This window comes from Ambystoma mexicanum, chromosome 12 (assembly GCF_040938575.1).
Source record: "Ambystoma mexicanum isolate Mex_15411 chromosome 12, UKY_AmexF1_1, whole genome shotgun sequence".
Lineage (NCBI taxonomy): Eukaryota > Metazoa > Chordata > Amphibia > Caudata > Ambystomatidae > Ambystoma > Ambystoma mexicanum.
The window spans coordinates 668,431,901-668,444,852 of NC_090936.1; the positions used below are offsets into that span (position 1 = coordinate 668,431,901).

General features: G+C 46.0%; 1 protein-coding gene across 50 annotated transcripts in view; it reads right to left on the minus strand.

Annotated features, from left to right (window-relative positions):
- LOC138513982 (mucin-19) overlaps positions 1-12,952 on the minus strand; it is a 1,848,798-nt gene that overhangs the window by 1,305,855 nt on the left and 529,991 nt on the right. For all 50 annotated transcript variants that reach the window (XM_069629210.1, XM_069629207.1, XM_069629194.1 and 47 more), the window contains exon 30: positions 5,294-5,516. In XM_069629210.1, coding sequence (XP_069485311.1) covers positions 5,294-5,516 — 223 coding nt within the window. The remainder of the gene's footprint in view (positions 1-5,293; positions 5,517-12,952) is intronic.

Consider the following 12,952-nt stretch of genomic DNA (forward strand, 5'->3'; position numbering starts at 1 on the left):
CTCTGTTCATGGCCGTGATGAGAGCATCACAGTCATATAGGACGTAACTATTAGATTCCAGTAACGGATTAGCCCAAGCGGCTGCGGTACCCCCAAGATGAGAGAGAACAAAGGCTGCCTTTGTTGTAGAATTAGGGAAAGCAGTGGGCCGACAGAGAAAATGTAATTTGCACTGGTTGATAAACGTGCGATAATGTTTAGGATCCCCAGAGAATCGTTCTGGGGGGGCCAGTGGGAATTGAGTAGCCATAAGAACCGGGGTAGTCGTAAAGCCAGAGGCAGAGGGTATGGGACCGGTTGAACCTGATGCCGTAGCAGCAGACGTATCCACCCCCAGGGTGTGGGGGCTTGGGAAACTCTGCAAATTGTCGATCCTTTGATGGAGAGCACTATGTGCGGTTGTCATATCAGAACGAAGTTCAGATACCAAGCGAACCAAGGTGGTTAAAGGATCAACTTCTTCCATGGCTTCTGTTTCTGTTACTCACCGGAATGGAGAGTACGTAAACAGGCCGGACCTCTATTGCTGGGGAGTTGCTTGAAGGAGCCTCTCAGGCTTGTGCCAGATCTCCTCATGTTCTGGAAGCTCCTCAAGACCCTCCTTTTCTCTTTTTCCTTTCCTCTCCCCCGCCCCTTCTAACACCCCCATCTGCCGCAGTGACTGACTGCCTGGTTCCCTCTCAATTCTACAGGGCATCAGGCCTTGCCTTCCAATCCACCTCCCTCCTCGCACTTAGAATTTGGACGTTCACCTCATGCAACCCCCTGACACTTGCCCTCCTGGTCTCCCGTTAGCACTGGCCTGGCCCCTGTTGCCCTTCCCCCCACTCCCCTTTTCACTTACACTGTCTCCTCTTTACCCTTCACTTACCTTCCCTCCTGTTACTCACCGGAATGGAGAGTACGTAAACAGGCCGGACCTCTATTGCTGGGGAGTTGCTTGAAGGAGCTAGGGTTGGAGCCTCCTACCCAAGCCTCCTCTCTGTGAGGGAATGAGCTCTTTAAACCGATATGACCACTTGCTGAACTGTACAGACAAGGGGACCGATCGATCAAAAAAGCGGGGAGAACAGACCGTCTCAAACCCAGGTTGTAAAGGAAAGGATAACAAGTTAATAATCTGCCAATAATGAAACTGGTTTATTCCCAAGACTATTCCCCTTTAGTAGTACCTGGTTTAATCTCCCCTTAAGCCAAAGGAACCGGAGTAACCTATAAAGTAGAGAGGTCTTAGTATATGGCTAACGTATAATTCTGCAGTACGGAAAAACCAAGAAAAACTATACTTTACCCCTGATGGAAATAGGATTGAAGTAAGAGTCCTGGGAAACAACGAAAGTATAAAATAAAAAATAGGGAGGTTAGTAAGGTAGCTATCCCCGAACGGAACGAGGGTCGCACTGGTTCCGGGATGGTGCACCACAGCAAAGCGTTCAAAAGATGCACTTAGGAAATGAAGTCGAATTCCACAGAAAATGGTGTTCCAATTAGAGTTTTTCTTACCGGAGTAGTTACTGTCTCAGAGTCCAGGAAGCAGGCAGGGGTCTGGTACACAGGCGGTCACGAAACACAGCAGAATCAGTGTCCAAGAGTTCCGAAAGCAGGCAAGGGGTCTGGTACACGGGCGGTCAGAAAACAGTTCAATCGGGGATTCAGAATAAGGAGTCCGTGTGCAGGCAGGGTCGGTACACGGGAAAACAAGGACTTCACAATTCAAGATACCGGGAGAGCACTTCGGAAAGTATGCCGGTTGTAACTTTAAACAGAAGCAGCGTTCTGTATGCCGCTGTGGAATAAATAACAACAAGAGGCGTATCGTTTGAAAATGAGGCTCCCCTCTCAACGCCGAGAACTACAACGTAACAGGTTTTCTGGATACTGTAGTTCGTGCAGATATTTGCCATGGCAGCTGCCAGCGCGATAAGAAGGGCGCATGCCGGCGCCGTAACCCTTTATGAAGGGCGAACACTTTCCTGTCCCTTATTTTGGTTTTAACCGGAATTCCCCAATTGTTCTTGCTCATACGAGAGCAACGAGGCAGAACCCGGGAAACGCGGCGCGGCCGAGGGCGAGGTGTAACACCTCCCTAGCACTTCGCATTTAAGCAGACTAGCACTTCCGCCACCCACCTCTCCCTAGCATGTCTTGTTAATGCACTTGCATGAACCGAATTTCACAAGGCCTAAGAGAACTGTTAGTGTGATCTTTCTCCCTTGTTCCCTCCCCTTTTTTGTCTTGTGGCACCTTGAAACACAATTGTACAGGCGCCTTACAAATATTCAATAAATAAAATAAATCCATGACTGCCCTGTATGCTGCATGGGGATGTGCATGGGGGTCCCGTTGATATAGGTCACTCTCAGGGGAGGTTTCCAGTCCACCTGTCCCTTGAAGATCTGTAGCAAGGTTCTGCAACGTGGCCTCCACCAAGAATAGCTGCTCGGGTGGATGAGTTGGCCTCATGGGCTCTAGTCCAAAATGCCCCTCATCTCCCTCATTGTAGTGAATGTTTTCAAAGAAGGACATGAACTCTCTCCTCGACCTAGGTATGTGACGTGGCACGATGGATCATTGAACTTCAACACTGATGGGCCTTTTGATAGGGGCTCTAAATCGGCTTAAAAAATATTGATATGGACAAGGCTGTTGATGATGTTGATGAGGCTTTTGTGATTCTGTCGGACATGGCTCTCTGGCCTGTAGACACACATGACAAGTCTTTGTTTGTGTCCCTGCCAGCTTTACCTCACGTGATGGGCTCAGACCCTTTTTTAGCCATCAACTACGATGAAAAGGGTGATGGGGCTGCCTTTTGAAAGACATCCAGCATCTTAAATCTGAACCATTCCTGCTTCTCCACAGAGTTGGATTCAGATGGGAACCTTACCTGTCTTTCTAAGGAGTCCAATGAGGAGATCCTCCTTCTTTTCTTCAAAGAAGAAGAAGGTGAGTGTTGGGAATTACTCTGGGAGTGAGGTGAGATCTCTTATGTTTTCCCAACTTTCTTTTCTCCAAAAGTCGCTCAGTCGTCTCGACCTTTTTCTCGTAGGATGGGCATATCTTTAAGTTTGTGGTACGCTGGGACTTAGAGGAAGATCCCCCGAGCTTCAATTTTGAGTGCCTCTCCTTCTGTGCCTTCGTTGTCATGGATTGGATGCAATCGGCCATCTTTTGACCGATGTCGAGACACCACAGGCATAGCTTGTGAGGATCGGTTAGTCAATTGTTACCAACGCGATAGTCATCGACATTGTGTCGAATATTTAGGAGGTTTTTTTGGTGTGAGATGTTCCGATCGTTGTGCGGAGCATGCAGAAAAAGAACGACAGTCACTGGGCACGATGCCAGTTATTTGTATCAGTGTCAAAGTAATTTCCAGACCCAAAGCCTATGAGGGCCGAGTACTCTTGACACTGAAGACGCACAGCAGCCACTGGAGGAAAAAAAAATCTGAAATTGTGTTGCTGGGCTGAATATATTTAAGATGAGGAATACGTGGAAGGACATAATCCATTACAATAAACATTTTTGTCTGGCTCGTTCAAACTATTGTATTAAAAAAACCCTGAATATAAGTTGTAACTTAACTGGTGTTGTCTTAGTAACTCACTGTTTGGGTAGGTTCCCGGTGCCAAAATGATGACCAGTGTCAAATGAAAGGAAAAGACCCAATGCTCGCAATTTAGGACAGACTGACTTTTTATTTAAAAAAAATAACAGTTTACAGCACAATCTTGTCTGCATACATTTGCACTTCCACCTGAAAGTTTTTTGACAGATGTAAGCGCCATACCTTGTATGCCAGAGCCCCACACCACTACCAAACCAAATGGGGTTAATTCTTGTCATAACAGGGATTCAAAGATGTTTCCAAATTAGAGACCTAACCCCATGAGACTATTATGTGCCAAGATAGTGGTACATATTCCATCAAGGTGGTTACTACCCGCAAACATGCATTTACCTAAAGTGCCTATGTATAGGACTGCAAAAACGTTCTGTTAATAATGGATTTTCATATTTGATAGTGCAGACTCTCCACCATTGAACGTGGTGTTCTGGGTTATGTTTCAACAAGTAATACATGTAATATTAATTTGCACCGTGGGATGTGCTCAGCCAATCAGGTAGCTGAAAATACGGTTGATAACTTCAAGTGTCCTGTCCGCATTCCACAAGCCAACTCAGCACCTTCATGAGGTACTTACCATGTTTGTTCAGTGCCTCTGCCCTGGCGCCTCTCTGCCAGCAGCATCCACTGCCTCCCAACCCACACATCATCCCCAACTCCCAACCCTGCTCTGGGTGACTACCACTTGCCTGCTGGCTGGATCTCCAAGTTCCCGTCCTCCCTCCCAGTCGAGCACCACCATAGTAAATAGCAAAGAGAGTTAGGGCCTCATTACGACCCGGGCGGTAAGGGATTACTGGCACCGGTCCCTATTCCGAGGCCCCTTTGCGGGTCCTCCCTTAACGCCTGGTTTTACCAGGCGTTAAGTGGAGGACCCGCAAAGGGACTTTGGAGCTAATAATGGTACCGCAATTAGTGGTACCATTATTAGCGCCTTCCCCATTCCCATTGAGCCCTATGGGGGCTCAAATGGGAATGGGGAAGGGCCCTGGTGAATGGAGAATTACCGCCCATGCCAACCTTGGAATGGGGTGGTAATAGCTCCATTCACCAGGACGGAGTCGGTATGGGTTTGGAGGCACCCATGGCGCTAATAGCGCCATGGTTACCTCCAAACTCGTAATGACCCCCTTTAGTCTCTTTTCTATTCAGTATGGTGCATCTTGTTTACTTTTTTTCGACAGGATAATGGGCAGGTGAAAGATGCAGACAGGCCATCTCCTGTCCAAATAAGTACTTCACAAGTATTTGCACCATGGATGGGGCCTCTGGAGAGAATAGCTTTCATCCCTGCTTCAGGGGGCATACAGGGAAAGTAATGGGTCTGTGCCCTCATCAAGGCCATCGCTTCACTCGGACAAACATAGTCTCTGGCTTGTGGGCTATTACCTGCACACAACCTGTCACAGGTGTGATAGCAATATTCATTCAATCAGGCAGAGTAGACAATGGTCTTTGTACACAATCTATGTGCCTGTCAAACTACAATGAAAAATACTTTTGTTTTTTGCTTTTAAAGGAATTTCATCGCTTTAGTAAAAATAAATGGCTAAATAATAGGACCTCCCATTTAGATTTCCTGAATCAATAAGACAGAGGCTTGCATGAGTGTTAAGACAGAGGCTTGCATGAGTGTTAGTTAAAACAGTAGGTGAAATTTACCACAGATGACATCAGTATCATTCCTCCAGCCTTTCCATCCATCACCGCATCCTGACTCGCCACATCGCCGTGACAGTTCCATAAAGGTTACGCACGTCTCAATTCTCTTGTCTTTATTTGTGCTTTGGCAATAATCTATGCCACAGATACGGATGGAATCGTCTAAAGTTTTCCTGTCCAAATTGCAGCTCTGGAAGTACTTGTTAATCACGCCCTGGCAATACTAAAAAAGAAAATGACATATTATGTAGTTTAGCTGCAGAGAAAAGAGGAGATTACGCATGATTGACACGATTCACTGGGAGTCTTTTTTCACTAGAGAGGTGCATGCATGGTGAATTTATATTCTTGCTTACTAATAATCCTTGCGATATGATGCATCTTCTTTATATTGCTCAATGGAATGAAAATTCTGTCTGTAACAAGACTTCCTTTACCTCAGACTTCCTTCTTTCCCATTGTCTCACTCTTGACCAAATTACTCATACAGAAACCCAAATTTCTCCCTAAGAGACTACAACCCTTTCTGTCCTTCATTACCCTGCCTACACCATCAACTACTCTCCTCACCCAACTTGCAAGGGTGGTGAAGTAGGACCGTTCTCATCTTCCAAACTTCATATCTCTATCCCTATCTCTATCCACTGCTTTTAGCTCTCTTCTCCTTTACCACCTGCTCTGTTCTGTCCACTCCCTGACCACCAATTCAAATGTTAACCCCCTTGACCATATTCTCATCTCCTCTCAGCTGTCTGCCTCTAATATCTCCACTGCTCCTTTTCCCCTCTGATCATTCTATCGTCTTTAACTCAATCTCTGCTCCTACTTCCATCCCTCACTCTCCAGCTACCATTTTCCTTACCAAGCACAGGTTCGCTCCTCCAAATTCCCCATCTATCTCTCTGATTTACACTGATCTCTCTCCTCCTATGCAAAATGTCCTGTTCCATCCAATGATGAAGCCTTCACTAACATGAACGCTGCTCTTAACTCTCCGATGTCATCTCACTTCTATCTTACTACATTCACTCCTAAACCCTCAACTCCACGACCATGAATTACACTTTCCATCCACACCCTTAAATCAACAATGCGGAAATACCTTCACACTTGGCAAAGATCTAGAAACTCCTTTGATCTCCAACTCTACCTGACTTCTCTTCAAAACTATTCCTCTGCTCTTGACTTGCCAAACGTGACTTCTATCTCTCTCACCTTTCACCTCAATCCTCTCAACCTATGCATCTTCAAAAATCTCTCAACACAATTCTCTCACCTCCAAAACCCTCCTCTAATTTCTCTACTCTTTCTACTAATGATGTTGCTCTCTTCTTTGCTTCCTAAATTTCGACATGAAATATACCCTTGCAAATTACCTTCTACCCCTCACCTGCTCACTTTTCCCCACCACATCAACCCTCCTCTGCTGTGACAATGTCTTCCTTTGTCCCACTAACTCGGATGAGATCTTGTCCTTCTCGCCTCAGGGCTAACCCTGTATGTGGCCATTCCTGCATATGCTGAAACTCATAGCTCTCTGCTGTCTTTGACACCATCAACCATTCTGACCTTCTCTCAACACTATTTCTCCTAGGTATCGGGGACAAAGCCCTCACTTGGTTTGCTTCATGTCTCACATCCAGACAGTTCCAGGTGTCCCTGGATAGCCTTACCTCCCTGCTTACCTGCCTTACTGTTGATGTTCCCCAAGGGTCATTCCTGAGTCCACTTCTATTAATTTTCTATATCTCTGCTCTTGGCACATTGATCTCCTCCTACAGCTTCTGCTATCAACTATTTTCCAATGACACTCAGATCTTCTTCTTATTTTCCTACTTTTCAATGAGCTATGGTCAAAAAGGTCTCTTTGCCATAAAATACTGAATCTCAACTCCACTAGACTGAAGTTCTATCCAGCCCATCCAAAAAGGCTATCTTCTCCTGTCCCCCTTGGCTATTCTTCTCTCCTGACCAACTTCCCTACTCTGCTTCTGCTCACAACATTGGTGTCATCTTCAACCCATCTCACACCTTCTCGCTCTTGATCTTCAAATTTGCCACTGAAGTCAGACTTAACCTCCTCAACATGAGAAAAATAAGGCATCTTCTCCCCTTCTACACTGTTAAGCACATAATCTCCTCTTTAGTACTCTTGGTCTGACTACTGTGCCAATCTGCTCTACAACCTTCCTAGCTATGCTTTTTCACCTCTCAACAAGTCCTCAACTTTGCTGTCTGTACACTCGTCAACCTTCCCACTTCACCTGAACCTCCCCACACCCGTTGTCAGTTAGGCTGGGTAACTATGAGACAGAGGGCAAAGTAGAAACTCATTTTCATCACTTTTAAACCTACGCACAGACTTGCCCCACCCTACCAATCGGGCAATATAACTACCTATCCCCCTTCTTACTCCCTATGATCATTCTCTGTTGTCTTCCTTGCCAACTCTCAAGAAACTTGCACTCTATCTTGTTTCCACTCTCTCCCTCTACTCACTCCCTTACTATGGAATTATCTTTGTCCTCCTCTCTGCACTATTCCGACTCTACCACTATCTGAATCCAACCTCCTAGCTCTTCTCATTTCTAAAGAACCACCTTCATAACATTCTACACCACCACATCTCCCTGTTCACCTCTCTACGACAGCCCCATGCCACTTATCCCTCAGTTCATCATCCTAAACACTTTCTCCACTATCCCATTCCTATATCTTGCTCTACTGTCCTCATCCCTGGTTTATGTTCCTATCTCCCATATATCATCTGGTCTAATATCCACATCCTCTCACCCACTGTTAGGGACGTAGGTCCTCCGCTTTATAAATCAATGTTAAAATGTTAAATGTGACATGTTAAAATGTTGTAGGCATTTCTCTGCCAAAAAGGCATTCCTATTACCTGGAATGTGGAGCCTAATAATCAATAAAATTGGTTAGGCGAATTGTGTGCCTAGCTAAAATAAAGTACATATTAAGGAAGTTATACTTCCTTTTCATTGAATAAACCAGGGATTGTACTAAGGCAAAGACTTTGTGCACAATAGACATGCAGCTTCTTTTATTCCTTGTATTTTGTATAAAGAAATTATATTCAATAAAGATCAACACATAATTAAAAAGCTACTTGAGCAGTGTTACAAACCCAGGGAATTCTGTCCCTTTTCCCCCAGCGGGAACCACCCCCTTTGGGACTAGAGAGGTGAGCCAGCTCCACTTGGCACACTGTAGGGGACAGGCAAGTGAGATCTCACTGGTGTTGACCCACCTTAGAGGATAAAGAATCCCCAGGTAAAGTTTTTACCACACCTGGCTTTACCTCAAAGACCCAAGCACTTGTTTAATATCTAGGAGTTGAGCAGTGCACTAATGTGCATGACACTTTACAGGTGATTGGTTTGGTTCCTGACATGGTTCTGTTAACGTTCATCTATAAAAACAGCACCCTTATTGTCTCCTGTCTCATTCCAGGAAGAAATTCAAAAGACCAATACCCATGCAAAAGCAGAGACCCAGCTTGAGGTCTAAATACAGAAGCCTGGACTGGAGCACATCAGAGGTGTGTCTCACTTTCCTGAGGAGCATGGAGCGCGGACCATGTAGAGAATGTACTGGGCAGAGTAAACCCAGAGCCTGCGGAATGCTGCAGAGTCAACGAAGGTGGCGAGCCTGAGGAGCGCTGAGCCGTCTGAACTGTTAGAAAAGTGAATCTCAGGGGAGCGGGACAAGGGTGTCCAACCACCCCGTCGGGCGCAGGCAAGACAAACTGAATGAGGAAATCCGAACAAAAGTATGTCGGAGTCACAGATCTGCAGCAAAAGGAGAAGCCAGGTACATGGAAGGTCAGAAGATGCAGCAGGAGTGCGGTAAAGCACCCATGCAGCCCATGAGGGGCTGACCCTGAGAGTACCCCACGAGGGGGTGAATGCAACTAGGGGGTGAATGCAATTAGAGAATCAACTGGCCAGAGAGGCCACGCAGCCCAGGAGGGGCTGACCCCTAGAATAACCCACGAAAGGGTGAATGCATCACAAGAACCAAATAACCTGACATGTCAAATAGCCTCTGAGAGGCTGACTCCAAAAAATACCCCACGTGGAGGTGAACACTATTCTGTATCCAGACTGTCAAACAGCTCATCTTGTTTTAAGCCTGTGCCTGTGGTCATCCTAGCAAGGTGAGGGATGCATGGCAAGCATTACTCTCCAGGGTAAAGTTGCACACAGAGGCAAAACCATAGACAAGCCAGAAGAGGAACACCAGGGGTCATGATAATATTCTCCCTGCCCTACGATACCACAAAAAGGTCCACCATTAGCATTAAGCAGGGACAGTGTTACCACTGTGATGGATGAGTTGGTCTTCTACGGATAAATCCAGAAGACAGATGGACCAAGAGGGCAGCAGCATCCAACAGAAAAGAAAACTGGAGAAACAGGAAGGAACAGCAAAAGAGAAGCCCTGATAGGAGCAACAAGGCTTTGGGCAGTCAGGGGACATAGCAATGAAGGACAATGCACAGATAAGGGAAGACCAGCAAGGAATAACAGCTGAGGAGGCTGGGGAAGCGAAAAGGGATGGTGAACAGAAGCATCACTCACTGCATGGAAGGTGATTGAGTCTCCAACAGTCCCTGAATAGAGACTGTCATGGAAAGGAGGCTTGCCTTGTTTGTAGCAAGCAGTTGCTGTGTTTGTACATGGCACATGCCCCAGATGCAGCAGTGATCTTGAGCGCATGTACGGTTCTATTAAGTTAGTGGAGCCTATGCTGCATCAGGCCGCTGTGCGTGTGTGACCAGGATGTGCCAGCATGTACAGAAGACGCTGGCTCCATGTGGTGCACCAATGTGGCTAGAGCATCCAGGCAAATGCTCCATAGATGCAACCATGACACAAATGGCCTAAAGGGGCAATCAGTCCACATTGGGCTAGCAGTCGTGGAAAGGCAGAGAAGGGTGAAATACCCAGCAGGGGTGATATGAGAAACCTGAAGGTGTCTAACCAGCTAGTCCCTGGGGATCTTTCATCCAGGTGGCCAGGACACGGCCGTCACTATTGGAACCAGGTCCTGGGGGTGGACCTGGTGCAGGAGGATCACCTGGATGAGGGGTCTTCGGGGAGTGGGAGTGGGGCATGGTAGGGTGAGACGGAGTATCCCCTTCCTTGTAACATCTTTTCCCCATCCTACCAGGTAGGGTATTTTGAAGCTTAATCCTCCCACCCCCCTTCTCCAGCACAAACACTTTTTCATGGAGAGTATACCTTGAGCAAAAATGGACTAACACCAAAGCCATACACCTGACATGTCCCAACACAAGAGTCAGGCAATCACCAATAATAACACACACCTGATTTCCGACACATGTCCCCACATGGATAAAAGGCAGAGCACGAAAGCACACTCTGAGCAAGGCAAAACGCACAAGGAAGCAGCAATTCGGAGTTGGCAGTTTGAATCGAGGAGAAAGGCAGCAAGATCAAAGAGGGCAGCAAGGAACTACCCTTGACCTTTTCGGGGAAGAGCCGCAACTTTGAAGGAGCAAAATCCTGTGCACAATCAAAAGTCTTTGATAGTCAAAGTAACGAGTAAAGTTGGTCTGAGCCCGGCTGAGGGAGGCTAATTGTTAATCAAGGGGATCTGAGACCGGACAAGGGGGATTCGGGGTAAACTGTGAGTTACCAGACAAGGAATATTCAAAAGAAAGTACTGTAGCAAATGTGAACCAGTCTGAAGGATGCCTGCAAAGTGAACACTGGTCTGAGCCCGACTGAGGGGGGCTGATTGTGTTAAAGAGGAGGACCTGAGCCCGGCAGAGGGGGATGCAAAGTTGCAAACATTGTGAAAAGGGTTTTTTAGCCCAGCTGAGCAGGGTCCGGGGTGAAATGTGAATCATCCAAATTGAAGAATTGAAAAGGGAACAGAACTTTTGTGGTTTGTTTTTGATGCCTCAGGCCCTCTGAATCAAGAGACTTGGGCACAGAAGGCCCTGATGCTGGTAATAGAACTGTGTCCTAGTGCCAAAGAAGCCCAAGAGTGTGCGTGAACCGCCTTGTCCCATGCTGAAAACGTTGCGAAGGGTTAAAAGGGAAGATACTTCACGTTTCATAGAATAGTTACTTCAGAAAAAGATCGGAAGCAGGGAAGAATCATGTTAGTGTTAGCACATGCCCTGAAACATGTGCATGTAAGATTAAATCAGTAAAAAGTAATAACGGCCTTGAATGATGATGTTAAATGGAAGCCGTTGATCTGCATATGACGTTTTACACATTATATTCAAGCAGTCCCCATATTTATACATTCCAGATCAGAATATTGTATGGATAACAATAGTGGAGAATAAGACCAAAGATCAATTAATGATGAATGAAACCCTAAAAGGAAACAGACTCACTGAAAACACAGACCATGCACTTTCGCATCCTACTATTATGAGCTGCTAAAACAAACTACTCAAAGAAACATGTGACAGCTAAAACAAGCTGCATGCATGCACATAGAAGTACCAACCCTGGCAAATAGAGAGTGGGATAAATACGGTATAAAATAAGCATATTCGGAAGCGTTTTGGATTCCTACCGGACTCTCCCACAAAGGACATTAACAAAACAGACAGAAAACTACTGTGGGGTACGTTTAAAGCAGGGTTGGTTAACAGAAAGCCGGTGGGCCGATCAAGTCTATGAAGCGTCTTGAGCCACTCCCCACCCTTCTACTGGTCCCATCACAGCAAAGATGTGATTGTGGAACTAGTCAGCTTGCTCATGCTTTGCCCAGCTGCCCTCCCCACCGAACCTCTGCGTAAAGCATCTACATAACACGACAAGGCCACTCTCAAGTCCCTAGCTAACAGGCTAAAAGAAAGTAAAGCACATCCTTTGCTCTTTGAAGCTTCGAGGGACAGTCAAATGTCACTCCTATTTATATAATCGCGGCAAAGAGAGGGCGATCCACAATCTACTTCTAATTCACTGGAGACACAAAGCATGTCACAACCCTACAAAATGTTGTTCAATGACGGCATTGCACACGCTAGATGCTCTAAATGTGTCCAATACGCTGTTATTGGTGAGGCGTGAGCTCTGGCAGTCTTTCTACTGAATTGTTTGCTTGGTTAAAGGGTTACATTTTTAGTTTTGGCTGGGCGGTGGCTCTAAGAGTGCTGCCTGTAAGATAAAACTATTGTCATGGGAAGTGAAGATAAGAGAGAGATGGGATATGAGGAGGGACGCACAGCCTGTGAGTTTTTTTTTGGGGTTATGTGCCTTGCCCGCTCATTCACCGACCATGATCATGCTAGTACTTATGACCATTAAACCCACTACCTACCCCTCTCTACTCAAAGTACATCTCCCTAGTATCCCTCTGTGCTAGCTCTGTGCTGTGTTTTTTTTTTTTTTTTTTGCACGTATTCTCAGAGGTAATGGCTTAAGTGCAGCTACAAACCAGCTACTGGTGCAAAAAAAATGTCTTCTCCAATTAAACCTTCTGTACTTTATTTATAGAGCATGTCTGGTTTTTTTCATGTGCTAAATTCCTATTAAAAAGAAACATTGACAAAGCCAATAATGTTGGCTCTTGCATAGTCATTAGATCGGCAGTTGCCAGGCACTGCCATTGCATGCTCGGTACTAACACATTAGCCAGCTTTTTTCT